Genomic DNA, 17877 nt, shown 5'->3' on the forward strand with positions numbered 1-17877 from the left:
CACCACCACCCGGCAATAAATCTTTTTTAAAAAAAAAGACATCTAGTGAGACTGAAACTTAAGATTAATTTTCATTTTAACTTCAGTATTGTATATGTGTGTCTGTATGGATGTGTGCATGTGAGTGCAGGTGCCTACAGAGGCTAAAAAGGGTCTCAGATCTCCAGGAGCTAGAGTTGCAGGTGTTTGTGAGCCACCTAATGTGAGTGCCAGGATCTAAACTCGGGTCTTTCCAAAAGTAGTGCACTTTCGACCACTGAGCAATCTTTCCAGATGCCCTTTCTCACTGTACATAAGGTCTCACTCTGTAGTTCAGAACAACATAGAATTCACCATGTGGCCTGAACATGCAGTGATCCTCCTGCCTCAGTCTCCTGAGGGCTGCATGTGCTGTGTTGCCCCGCTGGTGGGATACAGCTTCGTGGCTGTACATTATAAGCTCTCTCCTATTCAGTGTTGTATATCCAGTCCCCTAGTAGGCAGCAAGTATGTGGTGAATGAACAAATGAAAGCACACCGCAGTGAAATCAGGCAAAGAGGGCAATAAGTCAGTGCTGGGGAGAGGGGCGAAGGCCTGGGCCATACAGAGGACTGCCTGGGATTAGTCCTATCCCTCCTAACTGACTGTGTGGCCTCCACTTACAAACTTGCAGGGTCATACTTTCCCCAGCTGAAAAGTGAGCAGGATGGGCATCCCTCAGGGTGAGCCTGTAGCCAGGAGACGCTAATTCTAGAAGTTTGTATCCCAGCTTGGTTCACTGCTGGCCTGGAGCCCTGATGGGCAGCAGAGCTGTGCAGAGGCCATTATGCAGAAGAGACTTGGCCTCGGGCCTTCTGCTGGCAGGAGGATCCCGGTCTTGGCCCCTCCATACTTTATGGTTGGGTGAGGAGGCAGCAGGAGGATTTGATTGATCTTCTCTTCTGGGGGGTCCTCCCCATAAATCTCCTTGGCCCACTGGGGTCTCCTAGGACTCAGGAGCAACAGCCAGTGCATTCCTTGGACCTATGGGTTCCAGGCTAGTTACCTTTTGCCTCTTTTAGTTCCTCACTCTGAGTCCACGTGTGAGGCCCAATGCCTGTCTGCCCTGATCATAGTCCCACTTTAAGGACTGTCCAGGGAGTCACCAGACTCCATGTCTGACCTTGAGATCGCATAGCATGGCCTTGAGCAGACCTGCCCCAGGCTCCCAAAGAGTCAGGACTCTTTAATCCTATTGTACTGTAGACTCCTTATGTAGTACAGTGAAGCCTACAGCTTCATTCTTTCTTTTACAAATTGTTATTATTTATTATTGCTATTGTGTGGTGTGTGTGTGATCATAGCGCTGTGCACACATGGAGATCAAAGGCCAACTTTGTAGAGTTGGTTCTCTCCGCTTATTTTTACATGGTGTGATGGTTTGTGTATGTTCAGCCCAGGGAGTGGCACTGTTGAAGTAGATGTGTCTCTGTGGGTGTGGTCTTTAAGACCCTCATCCTAGCTGCCTGGAAGCCACTATTCTGCTAGCAGCTTTCAGATGAAGGTGTAGAACTCTCCGCTCCTCCTGCACCATGCCTGCCTGGATGCCACCATGATCCTGCCTTGGTGATAATGGACTGAACCTCTGAACCTGTAAGACAGCCCCAATTAAATGTTGTCCTTAGAAGAGCTGTCTTGATCATGGTGTCTGTTCACAGTATAAGTCACATGGGTTCCAGGGACAGAGCTCAAGTCAGCAGGCTTGCACAAGTGCACCACCCGAGGAGACATCTTGCTGGCCCCCTGTGGACTCTTTCTCACTGAAATGTTTTTAGAAGCATACAGTAAAATGCACAGACCTGGACAGCAAGCCCAATTGTATTAACACATGGTTATCAAAACATTAACGGGTATGTTTGTGATAAAGTAATGTAAGTGTGTGTTTATACTGTACCTGGCTGGATCTGTGGAAGCTTCATGACTTCTGTGGTTACTTTATGATACATGAATGTCTAGTACCCGCAGCAGTTGTGGGGTGAGAGGGAAGCATCAGAGGGCTGTGGTTTACAATCTTTATTCATAATGGAAGGGACTTGCAAATTTCATTTATGGGTTAGTAAGAAACAGATACACTATCCCCTGTCCAAGGGAGTGCTAACTGAAGGGCAGCTGAGTGAGTGAAATTCTTTGTGAGTGGAGAGGGGCCTCCACATCCCTTCAAGCATCCCTCTGCAGCTATCCTTAAGGGTGACCTGATCTTTGCCTTCCCTGGAATTCCTATTGGGATAGTTCAACTCTCTCTCTGGAACACACTTTTCTAGGGTTGGTCAGCTCTCATTTACTATGGAGATTCTGGGGACTCAGTCAGTGCCTGCCTCACGCTACAGAAAAATAAAGGGGCCACCTAGAGCTAATCACTTTATTTGTCCATTCACTCTCTGGACCTTCGACTCTCTGCCAGGACAGGCATTGAATAATCTGAGATTTAATTTTAAAATTGTGGTGTGTGTGTGTGTGTGTGTGTGTGTGTGTGTGTGTTGGGTGGGGTCTATCCTTGGAGATGATCAGTATTAAATGAACAAACACAGAAGTCATTATGGCATGGTGATTTGTGAGAATAGCTGTGTGTAGAGTAGAGAAGACTCGGAGGGGGTGTGGGGGGGGGTGAGGTGAAGGGAAGTCCAAGAAAACTTTCTGGAGAAAGGGACTTTTGAAGCAAGACTAGGAAGGTCGCTTTTTTGGACAGACTTGAAGAGAGCACCCCAGGCAGAGGGCTATGATAGAGTAGGGATCAGGTCCCAGAACTGGGGGCCCTTGGACCAGGTGAGGCTGCAGAGGAGGGGCTGATTGTCCTGCCTCTCAGGCACCTGGGGAGGGAGTGTGAACATTCTTTTAAGGGCCAAGAGTAGCCCAAATAAGAGCCTCCAGGAATTTGCAGGCTTGCAGCAAAGATTAACAGGGAGGATATTACACGTGAAGAATATACACATGAAGAGGGCTTTTATCTTTATAGTCTGAGCACCCACCTGGAGGACTGGGGATATGGCTCAGTAGTAGAGTGCTTGTAATGGGCCCTCTAGATTTGTGTCTTAGTACCATAGGGGAAAAACAACAAACCACGAAAGAAATTAAGCACCCTTCCCAAATATGTCTCACCCAGCTTTTTCTTAGCCTTAGCTCTCTGGCTGTATGGCCTTCCCCATCATAACTTTCTGGGCAGTTGGCAACCTGGCTAACTTCCCCTCAGCATGGCCAGCAGGAAGCCTTCCTTAATGATTCAGTCATCTTCTGTTACATCAGAGCTCCGCAAACAGCAGTGCTTGCCTCACCACTTACTCAGTGTTTATTTTCCCTCCCTGTAACCTGCCTGTGAAACAGGGAGGGGGCTGGGCAGCTGGAGAGGGGGAAACTTGAGAGTTTTCTGTTGTTCAGAATTCCGCCTGCAACCCAGCCTGGGAGTGGAGCCGCACAGTGCCACCTCCTGGCAGTAAGCAGAATGGCAGGCAAGATGTGGAAAGGGAGGGAGGGATGGATGCAGGGGAGTGTTGGGGTGGGAGGCACGCTTGAGTGTGGATAAGCACACCAATTCTAGTCTGGTGAAAGGTTCGTCCAGGGGACTGGTGATTAGAGATGAGAGCTGGGTAAGAAACAAGGGAAGACCGACTGGGTATAGAACAGCTGCCTGAGATGACCCAGGGTCCAGCCCTGACGTCTGGTGAGACTCATCCAAACTTTGAGATTCAGCCAGACAACTGGGGACACCTTTGTTTATAAGGCTAGGGAGAAAAGCCTTTCCCTATGTGAAAATTTCCAGGGCTCAGGGGCCTGTTCTTAAAGCCAAGGATCTACCCATCCCTCCTCCTCCCTGCTTTCTGGAACAACTTGTTTTTGCTTTCAAGCCTAGGACTTTGACCTGGGAGCTGTTTTCTCCCTTTGGTCACCTTGTGTCCTTTCTGCTTATCATCCTCCCTTACTAGGCTCAAAATACAGTCCTGGGAGTCTTTGCTTTCCTTTGGGGTTTTAGGGAAGTTGAGGATGCTTCGGGGAAAGACTGTGGCTCCTGAGCTGGTGGCAGAGGCTGGGGTATTTCCCAGGGGGCATGAACTAGTGAGGGGTAGCTCAGAGGAGCCTCTCTCTACACCTCTCTTAGACTCCACATTTGGCTACTGAGGTATCCCAACATTCTGGGATTTCATTTCCCTGCCTTTTAAAAAATTTTTTAAAAAACCTATATGGTTGGGCCTGTATTTGATCCCTCCATTTAACACACACACACACACACACACACACACACACACACACACACACTATCCTGAGGAAGCCATGTGTCCTACCTTGAGTCATTGCCACCCACCCAGTTTCTTAAGTCAGAAACTTAACCTGAGAGTTTACAAGTGGGCAGCAGCTAGTCACTTGCCCAGAAACCACACCCTGGATTTTCTATCTCCTCAGCACCGATCAAAGCCTTCTCTAATGCAGCCTGGTCAGTGGCTACGTGTCTCCCAGGTCTCCCTCTCCCATCTCTGATGATCTTTTCATTTTCTCAAATGGAGATCTGACCTTGGTTTCCTGCAGCCCGCAGACCTGATAAGGAAGGCGGGTGGATGTTTGCTAATTCTGCCCCATTCCTTTCATTCCAACCGGTGGTTCCTTGGCTGTTCATTAACACCCATCAAGCCTGCTCCTCCATGCTCCTGAAGATTCTCAGCCCATGTTAAGCACAGGTTAGCCATGTAGAGTTAGAGATGAAGAGTTTCCCTACCGCCCCTTGGGGAGTGGTCACGGGCCCACTGCACATGTGTGAAAGTAGGTGTGCAAACATGCGAACAGAGGAAACAGGCTCCCACCTGTCTTGCTTTTGTTTTTCCTTTGGACAGGAACTAGGACCTGCTGGCCAATGTGACTCAGGACAAGCAATGCAGTGGAAGCCCTCACAAGTGTTGTCCCAGCACCATCCACAATGCCCTGGCTGGTGTTTAATGTCACAGCCACCCATTCTTTTTTTTTTTTTTTTTTTAGATATTTTCTTTATTTACATGTAAATTTATCCTTTCCCAGTTTCCCCTCCAACAAACAAACAAAAACAACAAGAACAAACCTGTTGCGTCCCCCCTCCCCATGCCTGCCACCCCACCCTCTCCCACTTATTGGCCCTGGCATTCCCCTACACTGGGGCACAGAACCTTCACAGGGCCAAGGTCCTTTCCTCCTATTGATGATCAAATTTGCAATCCTCTACTATACACATGCTGCCAGAACAATCAGACCCACCATGTGCAGTCCTTGGTTGGTGGTTGAGACCCTGGGAGCTCTGAGGGTACTAGTTAGTTCATATTGTTGTTCGTCCTAAGGGGCTGCAAACCCCTCAGCTCCATAGGTCCTTTCTCTGACTCCTTCATTGGGGACCGTGTACTCAATTCAATGGACGGCTGTGAGCCTCTACATCTGTATTAGTCAGGTACTGTCAGAGCCTCTCAGGAGATAACTATATTTAGGTTGGCTTGTCCTTCCTTCAGTCTCTGCTCCATAGATAATCTCTGCAACTCCTTCCGTGGGTATTTGGTTCCCCCTTTTAAGAAGGAATGAAATGTCCACTTTTTGGTCTTCCTTCTTCTTGAGTTTCTTGTGGTTTGACAGCCACCCATTCTTAGCTTCCTTATTTCCTAAGCCTGGTCAAGCCAGGTTGATAATGGCTTCTTCAGACCATGAACTTAGTGTTGTGTTGGACCTGGATCACAGGCTCCATGTTCTGTACTCAGGGACAGATGGGCATGATGACTGTGCCCTGGGGCTTTCTAAAGGCATCTAAGTGTGCACTGGAAAGGGCTGAGCTCAATGTCCTTTTAGGAATCCATGCAAACAACAGGGACTGCCAAAGAATCCTCTCCCTTCCTTTCCTTAGGAAAGGGATCTAGCCTGCTCTTGCATCTCAACTCCTATGTTCTGGGGTACCTGGGATTAGGAGGCCCACCATGGACTTAAGCCCCAGACTTCAGTAGGTACTTGGCTCTTTCTTAGTGTTTGGAAGGCCAGGCAGATGCTATGTGTCCTGGTGGGTGTGAGATGTGCTTCTACAGGGTCTGTCTCTGTGGTGTCGGTTTCTTGGGGGGACAGATAAATTTCTCATGGCTATTCCTGTCTGTAGACTGTGCTCGGATGCTTGGAAGACTCAGGGAATGAGCAGAACAAATGGAGAATGCTAAGACACATGCATGAAGTAGACATGCACACATGCACATAGGGGAAGCAGGCTCTGGGCTCCCACCTGCTTTGGACGATCCAGGAAACCACTGGTTGGGATGAAAGAAATGGGGCAGAATTAGCAAATATCTACCATGCCTCCCTCATCAGTTTTAAGCAGGGTGCAGATCTCCATTTGAGAAAATAAAAAGGTCATCAGAGGCGGGAGATGTCTTCTGTGATGAAGGGAAGTGGATCTGAAGGCAGATGCTGAGACTTCTGACCAAGTCAAATCTTGTCTGAGGCCTGCCATGTTATCAGGGACTATGGGAACGAATGGAGAATGTCGAACTGGGCTATGAGGAAGGTATAGGGAGCCACTGGACTGGTCAGGGTTGGGGATTGTGAAGTGAGTCTGTGTTTCAGGTGAGGTGGGGGTCCCAGGGTGTGGCTTAGTGGGTCAGAAGCAAGAGGTGAGGGAGGGCAGATGTAGGGAAAGCGGGCAGCTGAGCCTTCCCTGAGTCTTTTGCCCACAGATGTTTTCTTCTGGCTCCCTGAGCCAGCTAGTGCTTGTCTCAAGCCTACTGTCAGTCTTTCAAGAAGCCCCACCCACTGGGCCCGTTCAAGGCAGGGCTGAAAATGTGTCACAGCTTTCCCTGGGAGCCCAGCCTACTGCCAGGAAAGGTGAGCTCAGAAGACTTCTGAGGCAGAGTGAGTGTTGGAGGAGGCTGGGACTTCCCCCTTACTTCCCCAGTTCCCTGGGCCCACCTCCGTAACTGGTTTCTAAGGGGGTACCTTAAATGCCAGTTTGTCAGGCTGGGCATCAGCCAGGCCTGGCAGCTCATTTCCATGGGAGGAAGGGCAGTTTCTCTTCACCAGTCTGCCAGTCCTTCCTCCCCGCCCTCTCTCCACTTCTGCCTTACCCAATCCAGCCTCTCCTTTAGAGCCAGACTGCTCTCCGGCTGATCTCCTACGAACACCCCAGACCTCCGCAGCTCTAGGAGTCGATACACCTGCAGCAGATGGAGGCCCCACAGCTGTCTGAAGCCATGTTGACCCTCAGTCTGCTCGTGCTGGGTCTGCTCATCCAAGTGGCACCGGCCAGCTGTCAGCAAGGTAGCACACGACAGGGGTATCTGGGCTGCAGGGAGGAGAGGGCAGGGACAACTGGGTTGCAGGAAGGAGAGGGCTGGGGTAACTGGGCTGCAGGGAGGGGAGGGCTGGCTGGAAAACAGCGACCAAGGTAGGATGGGTTTGGTGTTTTGGAGGTGGAATATGCACTGGACCACAGTCCTCTGACTTAGGTTCTGTGACTGGTTTGTTTTCCTTCAGTAGAGAGGTGGGACAGCAAGGAACTTGTTGGCTCCAGGTTTAGGGAAGGAACAGGAATTGAGATCCAAACCTCACAGCAGGAGGGTGCTGGGGCTAGAAACAGAGTCTGAGGATGGTCCCAGTGCACCCTCAAATGCTTGCTCTGGATGGGGCGGGGGCAGTGAGATTAAAGGCATAAGCCACTGGGCCGAATGACCTAAGTCCTCTTTCTCACTTTCTCCAGAGTAGTCCCACTGTGGGTGTGCTCTTCACCAACCTCTTTCTGTCTTGCTGTGTGACCATGAGGAAATTCTTGCCCCACTCTGAGTCTTAGGGATTTTTTCTTTTCTTTTTTTATTCATTCTCAGTAAATCTTACCCTGCCCACCTCTCAGAGCTGCTGTCAGGTTGAAGATATGAAAGGGCTTTGTACCCAGTAGTCTGGTGTCCAGAGGGGGATGGCAAAGTTGCTTACATATATTTGCTTCACTTCTGAATCCCATGTCTCAGAGGCCCTCTGAGAAACTAAAGTACCAGAGAGATTGAGTAACTTATGTGGGTTCATGAAAGAACTGGTCCAGAACCATTTTTTTTTTCTGCCCTTGACTCTGTCCCTTGCTCTATAAGCTCTCCCCAGAGCCACATGAGGAGGAGCAGAAGATTGTGGTCCCTGGTGTCTGTGAGGAGTTAGCTGAAAGAGCCACAGAAGAAGGAAAATGGGAGGGGACCTCCCAGGGTTGTTCCTAATTCCTGAGCATCATAGTCCAGAAAAAGTAATGGGCCTGAACCCATTTCTTGGACAGAGTGGGAAAGTACATATCCAAAACACTGACCCTTGCAGAGCAACCATGTGCATCTTCTACTAGGGGTTGCTAACCTGGCGCTGCCATGGCTACAGCTCAGAGTTCCGTGACCCTTTCTTTCACCAACACCTGCCACCCTTAGAGACAGCACTAAGGATCATCAAACTGTGACTACAGCAGAAGAGCACCAAGGTGGACCAAGAAGGACTTTGGGGTGGGAATGAGGCAGGCTGAGGTCTTTGGATGCCCAGTCTCTCATAACACAGGATGGCTCTAGTCATACAGTCTTGTCTGAAGGCAGCAATCTCCCCCCCCCCCCCCCCCCCCCCCCCCCCCCCCGCCCCGTCTCCTGTCTCCTGTTGTCTTCTCTTTCCTTCTGAGACTCTTAGCTGCTGGGTATCTTGCCTTTGGAGAGTGAGATCTTCAGTCTAATGGGGAAAATGGTGTTCCTTGAGGCTGCCAGTGGCCTGAGGAAGTTTTAAGGGTTGGAGTTGACATCAAGGGTGGAAAAGTAGAAGGGGTACGTGGCTAGGCCTTAACCTGGTCTCTGACCTTTGTGCCATGCCCACCTTGTTGGAGAGGATAAAGGGGCTCCAATCTAGAACCCAACATCTTAACTCTCTTACCTCTCCACACCCCAGCTGAGCAGCCAGCGCTGAGCAGCTCTGGCCAGAGCTCACCCCTCCTAATCCTCCCAGAGAAGCTTTATGTTCTAGAACTGGATCTTCCAGATGCCAGCCTTGGCCTGGCCTCTTTGGGCCAGTGGGAGGGAGGAGGGGCCACTCGTAGCTGACAGGAAGGCCTAGCCAGCCATTAGAGCTGCCCTTTGGTCCCTGTTTTCTTGCACTTCCTAGGGGGCCCTGCATGTGACTGTTGGGGGTGTGTGTGCAAGAAAGAGGCTCCGGGAGCCTGAACCTCAGAGAAAACTCCAAGGCAAACCTTTTTGGCTGCTAGGGTTTTCTTGAAATTTCAGTAGGCTCTGGGCCCCCATCCTTCCCTCATACTTAGAAGAGTGGACAGGCCTCATGTCTATTCTGGCTACTCAGATGTCTCCCTTGGCCCTACAGAGTTCCCAGACTTCTCTGTGCCTGCAGCTCCTCTTCTTTTTCCAGGTCTAGGGAACCTTCAGCCCTGGATGCAAGGCCTCATTGCTGTCGCTGTGTTCTTGGTCCTTGTTGCAATCGTCTTCGCTGTCAACCACTTCTGGTGCCAGGATGAACCGTACGTGCCATGTGAAGGCCCTGGGCTGGGTGGCCCCTAGTAGTCAGGGTTTTTACTCTAGTATGGGCTGACCTCAGGAGTCTTGTTGCTGTGAGGAAGGGAAACCAGGGCTCAAGTGCCCAGTAAGAGTTTATGACAGAGCCAGCTTGAAGCATTTCTGGTTCCCAGGCCTGTATTCTATTGGCCTTATGGCTTTCTCATCGTCTTCTGCACCCTGCCTCGGACATGGACTTGGGAGAAAAGTCTTTTCTTCTAGGTGTCTTAATTTTTGATTTTTGTTTTTTTTTTTTGTTTTTTGTTTTTTGTTTTTGTTTCTATCCATGGAGTTGAGATGGGAGCCTGGCCTTCCTCTTGAAACAGAAGGCCCTATCCTTTTGGAGGGTCAGCTGCATATGATGCAGAGGGGTTCACAGGCACACAGACTGGACAAGCAGTTCAAGTCAAATGGAGCTGAAGGAAACAGTAGTTTGGGGACTGGGAGGGGTTAATTAGTATGACTTCATTGATTGATTGCACAGTCACCCCAAAACCTGACATACAGGAAGTCAGTCAGAGAATAGGGTAGTGCAGGAAAATATACTGGAGTCCCAAGTTTGGGGCCTGGCACTAAGATCAGCCACCAGGCATGAATGTATCGAGATGAAGAGCCCCACTGGGTGAAGCTACATTTGTCTTAGGGGATCTTTTCCCAGATGTCATTAGGTAGCCTTCATCCAGGGGTGCAGCAGTCCCGCACAATTTGGAGAATGTACAAGGAGCTCAGGGGTAGAGAAGGATGGAGAGTTCCAGTGTGTGGCTGATGAGGTCAATAGGACCTGGGTCAGGCAGTATCAATGACCTAGACTAGAGGCTTTATGTCAGTGCAGCTGAATTCAGTGGATGAGACGACTTTAACAGAGTTAAGTCCTTCCGGCTGTTCCATGTGGATGCATGGTACATGAAACAAGCAAGCTTAGAGACACATGAGAAGGCTAAGTACGAGGCTGGGCAGTCTAGACTTGGAGGGGACAGAGGCAGTTTGGAAAAGGGATGGGTTTAAGAGCTGTTTGGGCAGGAGCCTGGGAGTTGATGGAGGGAGGCAGTAGGGAGGAAGGACAGGTATGACTCTAGAAGACTCCCTGAGGCAGAGGACACCAAGAACAAGCTGAATTGACCTGGGTGGGACATGTCTGGTCTGACATGTCTGTGGGTTGTCTAAGGACAGCTGAGCAGGTATAAGGGACCCACAACAAAAGCAGTTTCAGGGATGGGAAGGCAGGAGCTTTCTGCCAGAAATGCACTATTAGCTCTGTCTCTGTCTTTGGTGGCCACTAACCACACCTAATTTGGGATGTACTCTGAGTCCTGCTGGGTCTGTGATGGGGCTGAGGGTGAGTGTGTGGAGTGAGTGGAAAGGGACCTGGGTCTTAGGACAAGCATCTTACAAATGCCTGTGTTGCACATTTTCCTGTGGATCAAGTGAGGCCTGGGGAGGAGGAGGCTAAAGCTGGTGTCTACTGGACCCGGGAGCAGAGGTGCTTTCTCAACTGGGGGTGCTTTCTGCTTGTACCTTGAGAGCCAGGTCCCAGAACAGAGTCTTGCTGGATAGGTTGGAGTGGACCGTCATTGGTGAGTCCTGCTGATAAGATTCTTCTCCAGGGAACCTGGGAGCACGGTGATGATCATTGGAAACAAGGCAGATGGGGTCCTGGTGGGAATGGATGGCAGATACTCCTCAATGGCGTCTGGTTTTAGGTGAGGTGCTACTGGGGGAGCTGGGAAAGGTGGGGAAGCCAAGGGGAAAGGCTGATGAAGAAAAGAGCCAGTGAAGCGACGAGGACTCTGTGAGGACTATCGTGCTCCATGAGAAGACAAAGAGAGAAGGCTCACTCCGGGGAGGTAGTGGGTGTCATGGGGAGAAGGGTTTCAATGCTGAAAGGGGGAGTCAGTGGAGTCAGTGAAAGGGATCTGTAAAAAAAGAGTTCTCTGGAGGCTCAATGGGAAACCAGGGGATTTGAATAGGGATGTTTCTAAGGAACCTCTAGTCCAGGCACACAGGTCTAGAGATGTTTGGGAGAAGGCCTCTCCTCATCCTTCCCCTCTCAGATGCTAATTCTGAAGAGAAAGCTGACGAGGATGGTGAAGGTGGGGGTGGGGGTGGGGGGGTAAAAATGGAACCGGGAAGCCAATGACCCAGTAAGCCACACCTCCTTTCTCAGGTCCAGCGAGCACAAGAATGCCTTCGAGAATGCTCTGGAGGAAGAGGGCAGGGTCCGCAGCACACCCATGTGACAAGCTCCTCTGTGGCCCTAGTCTCCAGGCTCCGGGGAATCTAGAGCTGCTGTCCACCATCTCAGCCACTGCTCTACAGGAATCTATTGAAACAAGCTGATCCTCTCACCTCTCTTGAATCACAGCCATCTCAGGCTAGGACTCAGACCAAGCTGAGCACAGCATGTGCTGTGGCCCTGGGCTTTCCTGGGGTCTTCTACCCAGTTCTGAGGAGCCTTGTAAAGAGATGCCTGGCTCAGCTCCTCCCCTCCCCGTTCCTCCTGCAACTATGGAAGTGGCTCTTATTTCTGTGAAATAAAGACTTTTTATACTTCTCGGGTGGAAGCCTGACCCAGCTTCCAAGCTTTAAGCAAGGCCTCGTGCGCCCATTTCTTTTCAACTGTGATAACTACCTTCTAGGATCCATTGCCATGGTAAACTTACAAATTATCCAGAAGCTCTGGACCCATATGGGAGCTAGGGATTTAGGAACTCAGTTGGAGAGGAAATAAGAGAGCTTGTCTCCTCTGGAGTCTGGGAATGTATGGGAAACTCCCTATGGGTGTGGACATTCCTGGGAAAGTTGAATTCATCCCTGCCCGTTGGTGGCTCTTGACTCTTCAAACCCTTCCTTGGCCTAAGCAGGCAAAAGATCTTCCCAGGAGAGGAAGGCCTTGATGAGAGCTGGGTATCCTGGACATCCCCAGGCCTGGTCCATTTCAAAATGTCTCCCATGTGCAGAGTGCAGGATGAGGCCAGAGACCTGTGTGAGCTTAGGTGGTTTTATACCGGCTTTGTTCAAGGCTGGGCCCTTATGCGAGAACATCCCTCCCCACAGCTCTTCACGGATCTTCTGGATTTTTCCTATACAGCACTCATCATGCCCGCTCTGCTCTCTCCCCTTCCCAGGGTTCCAGAGTGATAGGTTCTCACATGGGAAATGGTGGGAAAGAAACTGGGGCTGAGACTGAGGTGTTCCCGGTCTCCTGACAGCCTACTGTGTGAGCTTGGCAGAGCGGCTGTCACTCCAAGCTCCATGATCCTGTGTGGAGGATTTGGTTCGTCTCTGGCAGAGCTAGAGTAGAACCCAGTCCTCACCAGTATTCCGACTCTCAGCCCTGGGTGAGATGGGAATCAGGGAGCCAGGTCTGGCAGAGGAGAGAAGACACAAGCACCTGCCTGACCCAGCTCCTCTGCTGCATCTGTGTCTCACTGAACAGCATCTGTCCTCCTTCTGTAGTAAAAACCCCAAACAGACTCATTTTTTTCAGACCTAGAGGCCTGTGTGGAGATGGTGGCCAGAGGCCCCTTGTTTCAAGAGGTTTCTTTGCCACCTGTCTCACCATTTCACAGCGTCCTTGCTTCAGGGTCACGGCGATTACTTTGTGGTCTAAGGCTTGCCTGAATGTCTCCAACAGTACCCACAAATCATCTCCCTGGGGTTTAGGAGCTGGCTTGCAGCAGAGTTAGAGCTCTCAGCAGAAAAGGACACGTAGTGCAGGGCAGTGGTGGCGCACATCTTTAATCCCAGCACTTGGGAGGCAGAGGCAGGCAGATTTCTGAGTTCAAGGCCAGTCTGGTCTACAGAGTGAGTGCCAGGACAGCCAGGGCTACACAGAGAAACCCTGTCTAGAAAACCCCCCCCAAAAAAAAGGAAGAGAGAGAGAAAGAAAACGACAAGTAGTGCTTCTGTCCTAGGTTTCCCTGCCTTGCTGTGTGATCTTTGCAAGTCTTTGCCTCTCTGGTCTTTAGCTTTATGGACATTAATGGTTGCTTCTTTTTTGTTGTTGTCTGTTTTTGTTTTGTTTTCCTGTAACTCATGCCATCTCACCCATTTCTGCCAGTTTGAAGTGTGAACACTATTCTTTTTTCTTATCTTTCTGAAATTATTCCTTGATCAAAGCAGAAAGCAAAGCCAGGGGCCAGCCGGCTCATCTTTTTTCTCACTGAAAGAGAAACAGAAGATAGTAGAGGCTAGGTCTTGGCTAAGGCACAAATATTCCTTCTTTAGTCCAGCCAGACCTGATCCCTTTGCGGGTGACCACATTCTTTCTCACCCCTGATTCTCAAGTTGTTCCTGGGAAATGTAGGTGGGTTCAAATCAACCCCTCTCCCTCCAACCCCAGCCCAAGTCTGCCAGGGCCAGGAGAGAACCACCTGTGAGGTGTTACCAGGAGAGACTTGCTTCCTCCGAAGCTAATCCTGGCCCCCAGCAACTGCGGGAGATGCCCTGCCAGGCTTTTAGAGCCTTGGTGCCTGCCTCTGCAGGGGCTAGACTGAGACTGACCTACAGCTCTCCTCCCCCACTCGCGTTCCCACCCTGACCAGGGGCTGGGAGTAAGGAGCGCCCTCCCCAGAACAGCCAAGACCCTCGTCCTTATCGCCAGCTCCCACCTGCCGGACTGGTCGGATCAAGAGGACAGGAGGCTGGGCCAGGGCCAGGCCGCTGCTTAATGACCCTCGCGGGGCCTAATCTCAGACTGTCAGCCGCACGGTGGCTCGGGCCGGTTCCTGGAGGAGACTGATAACGCACCAGCTGGGCCCCCCATCATCTACCGGGCCGCATCAAGGGTCCCTAGGGGCGGCCTCTGGGGGCCTGGGGCGGGGCTGGAGGCGAGCGCCCTGCCCCCGCTGGGGAGGGGACCGGGAACTCCCGAGTGACCAGGGGCGGGACCGCACGGATTCACACCCCTGCTCACGCCCCATTCTTCGCTTTCTCTTTGTCTCTTTCTTAGCCTCTTAGGACGCTTTGGTTTCTGTTCTCTATATCCGGCCCAGTCTTTCCCCTGCTCCCTCTCCACCCAAGCTTGATTCCCGCCTCTGGCTTCCTCTCTTGTCTCTTCTGCTGCTAGCCAATTCTTTCCAGTTCTCCCTACCTCCAAGTTTCCCTAAGGTTTATGCTTGGCTTGCAAGGCTTAGGCACTGGCTGAAAGCTTTCAGTTCCTTGTGTCAGCTCATTGCCGGCTGGTCTCCACCACTGGCTCTGTGCCAGTGCACACCGGTCTGGAACAAGCGAACTCTCCTGCTGCCAGGGACAGCCTTGCTCATTTTCTGATTCCTGGAATAGCACTTGTAACCACCTTTTTGCTATTCCACCCCATACGTGTGGATTTCACAGGGTGACATAGGTCACACTCAAGTCAGGCCAGAAGGGAAACACCCACCCAGGCTGTACAAGGTGGAGAGAGTTTGAAGCGCTTCTGACTTCAGTTTAGTCTTGAAGGGGAACTTGCCGACTGCGGCTGGTTTTGATAAAGGCTGTGGAGTTCTGCACCGTGGTTCCTGATGTGGGATGGAGCGTCAGGTGAAGGAGATGAGTTTCAAGGTCACCTCCTTCATACTCAGAGGAATGTGCAAGAAATAGCTTATGCTTCAAGGGCTACTCCTTCAGGCAAGTCTTAGGCAGAGCTTCCTCCCCCAGCCCAGGGGAAAGAGGCATGTGAGGCCAAGTCACATGCTTCCTAGTCCTCCTAGACCAGCCTCGACACAAGCACAGGGCTGGACACAGCAGCACTTTGCTTGGGGCCCAGGCACCTGTTTCCTGGCAGACCTGGCTAGGGGGTGTGTCTAAGCTCCACAGGTTGCCCACCTTCTCAGCTTTCAGCTGCTGTCCGAGTACACAGGAGCCATGCTTGGCTGCAAGCTGCTCTGTCTATGGGATCCCTACACTGCCAGATCACCCAGTTCCTGTCCAATGAAACTGGTGCTGTAATAGCGTCCTTGGAGGCGTACTGGGAGGAAACTGGGGTAGCTGATGTGTTCACATCGCTCCCAAGACTTTCCAGGAAGTAAGCCACCTCTTCCTCCCAGGTTCCTTGCACGCCAGCCTCCAGGCAGCTCCAGCCTGGTGCTTTCTCAGCACATATCCTACCTGCCTCAGTGCACCAGTGGGCTGCCTCTCTATGTCCGGCTCTAACTCCATCTCTAGGAGCCCCACCCACAGCACCAGAGCAGAAAGAGAACCACTCTTCCTAACACTGGTACTGTGACAAGGGTGGGCAGGGTCAAGGGCAGCTGGAGGAAGGTGAAAAGATACAGAGGAAGGGGACTAAACATCAAAAGCCTGTCCACCTGTATGTCTATATTTTCCCACCCGAATTGATGTGGATGTGGATGTGGATGTGCATGCCGACCCCTCCCCTCACGGCCTTGAAGGTCAGGGATGGTCATCTGATACTCAGTTTTGGAATCAGCAGCTCTGCTGCCATCTGGTGGCTTTACACTCAGGGGAGTTTTTTTGTTTTGTTTTTTTAATTTATTAAAAAAAAAATCTCGTTTTGAAGCGCAGGCTTGAACTTGGTGTGGTCCTCCTCAGTCTCTCAAGTGCTGGGATTACAGGTGTGAGCCTCTCTGCCTAGCTTCAGTGCAGCTTTTGAGTTTCTGGTAGGGATCTCCTTACGAGCCCAGACTCAGACCTTATTATCTGCTAGAGTCTTAGGCATCTCCCAGTTGTGCCTATGTTTACTGCATCTCCGGCTATTTCCTGTGGGTGGCATCCTCTGTTTGCTGGAGGCAGGAGAAAGGTGGGGTGAGGAAGGGAAAGAAGAAGGGCCAGGGAGGGAGGGGCAGGGAGAAAGGAGGGAGGGAAAGAGGGAAGGAGAAAGGGGGAGAGAGAGAGGGAATGAATCACAGCCTCACAGCTTCAATCCCAGGCAAGCTGAAACATGCTGGAACCCAGGGCACAGAGAGATCCCTGACTCCTGCGCTCACCAGCCCCGTACCCCTCAGCCTGTGCCACTTAGATGAAGAGGTCTCTTTATCCAGTTTCCACAGGCATCATGAATGCCAGTGGATGATGGTGAGGATGGTAGATATTGGAGCCAGGGGAGTGTGTGCAACAAAGCTGCATTTACAACCATAGGAAGTTTAGTAGCCAGCAGAGGGACATGGACAGGGCCAGTACTGGAGAGGAAATTGGGAATGTCATTTTGGTCTGAGCCAGAGGTTCTGCTTTAGGTTGTGTGCTCCCTGAGTTGTTAAGAGCCCAAGCTAGGGCTGGAGAGATGGCTCAGGGACTATGAGCAATAGCTAAGTGCTGCTGCTCTTCCAGAGAACCATAGTTCAGTTCCTAGCACCCTCATTAGGCAGCTCCAGGGACCCAGTGTCCTCTTCTAATCCTGGAGGACACACACACACACACAAAACTCACACACACAACAAAAGAGTCTTGCAGCAGTACTTGAAGGGTCCCTAGAATTGAAATTGGGCATCGAGTGTTATCTAACAGAGATGGTGTAAATAGTAAAGGAAACATTGTCGTGAGGTATCCACCAGAGAAGATTGCTTGGATATGGGTTTAAGCCAATAGTCTTAATTAGCTGTTTGGCATCTACACTGGGATCCCAGTATATCCCCAGGCCTTCTTCAGGGTGAGATTTTAAGCCTGAAAAACATGTCCTGGATTGACATACAAGAACAGTTAGCCAGAAGTGGAACTACAGAAGCCAAAAAGCAAGGTTAGTTGAAGTCTAGATCTGTGCTGCTGCAGAGGGCCCTGTATGGGTCTGTGGTCTTACTGTGACTGGGTCTGTGTTGATTGATGCCTGTGCTACCACTGAAGACCATACCAAAGGCCACATCGATGTCTGTGGTCTGTGCTGCAGCCTGAAGTCATGTTTATGTCTATAGACAATGCTGCTGTCGGGGGCCAGACTGATGTGGGTGGTCTGTGCTGCCACCCTTGGGCCATGGTGACATCTGGACCCTTGATGCTGTCAAAGACTGTGTCTGGGTTTATAGTTTTACTGGGGCTGGGCCTGTGTTGATTGCCAAAGGCCAAGGGCAGACAATATCTGTGGTCTGTGCTGTGGCCTGAAGCCTTGATGATGTCTGTGATCCCAGCTGCAACAGAGAATTTTATCTAGGTCAGTGGCCCTACAGAACGTGAGATCCCTGTTTATGAAACCATGTGGAAGTCCAATGATCCATGCTTTTGTGGACAGTAAAGACCAATAAGCTAGTTACATTGGCAGTTATATCAATGACTGCAGATGCACTGTTGAGAAAGAGGGACATGGAAGAGTTCTGTGAAAACCCCTTATCTCTACTCCCATCAAAAAAACAAAAACAACAACAAACAAAAAACAACAACAATAAAAAAAAACAAACAAAAAAACCCAAATCAGCTTAAACAAGAAGCCATTGAAGAGAACTC

The 17877-nt window shown here is 50.7% G+C and overlaps 1 protein-coding gene across 2 annotated transcripts; it reads left to right on the top strand.

Annotated features, from left to right (window-relative positions):
• Positions 1-6597: 6597 nt before the first annotated feature.
• On the top strand, positions 6598-12097 carry Pdzk1ip1 (PDZK1 interacting protein 1). 2 transcript variants are annotated; one of them, XM_031378236.1, is made up of 5 exons: positions 6598-6850; positions 7084-7255; positions 9365-9473; positions 11112-11207; positions 11672-12097. In XM_031378236.1, the coding sequence occupies exons 2-5, from the start codon at positions 7162-7164 to the stop codon at positions 11742-11744; spliced, it is 372 nt and encodes a 123-aa protein (XP_031234096.1). In that variant the 5' UTR covers positions 6598-6850; positions 7084-7161; the 3' UTR covers positions 11745-12097. The 2 variants fall into 2 exon arrangements, with proteins under 2 accessions (XP_031234096.1, XP_031234095.1); XM_031378235.1 differs by having other exon boundaries at positions 6598-6823.
• The last annotated feature ends 5780 nt before the right edge of the window (positions 12098-17877 follow it).

Source organism: Mastomys coucha, unplaced genomic scaffold (genome assembly GCF_008632895.1).
Source record: "Mastomys coucha isolate ucsf_1 unplaced genomic scaffold, UCSF_Mcou_1 pScaffold18, whole genome shotgun sequence".
NCBI lineage: Eukaryota > Metazoa > Chordata > Mammalia > Rodentia > Muridae > Mastomys > Mastomys coucha.

Excerpts from the sequence above, each read along its gene's own strand:
- Pdzk1ip1 (XM_031378236.1), top strand. The coding sequence starts at position 7,162 with ATGGAGGCCCCACAGCTGTCTGAAGCCATGTTGACCCTCAGTCTGCTC. Across the intron at positions 7,256-9,364 it reads ACCGGCCAGCTGTCAGCAAG|GTCTAGGGAACCTTCAGCCC; the intron begins GTAGCACACGAC and ends TTCTTTTTCCAG. Across the intron at positions 11,208-11,671 it reads TCAATGGCGTCTGGTTTTAG|GTCCAGCGAGCACAAGAATG; the intron begins GTGAGGTGCTAC and ends CTCCTTTCTCAG.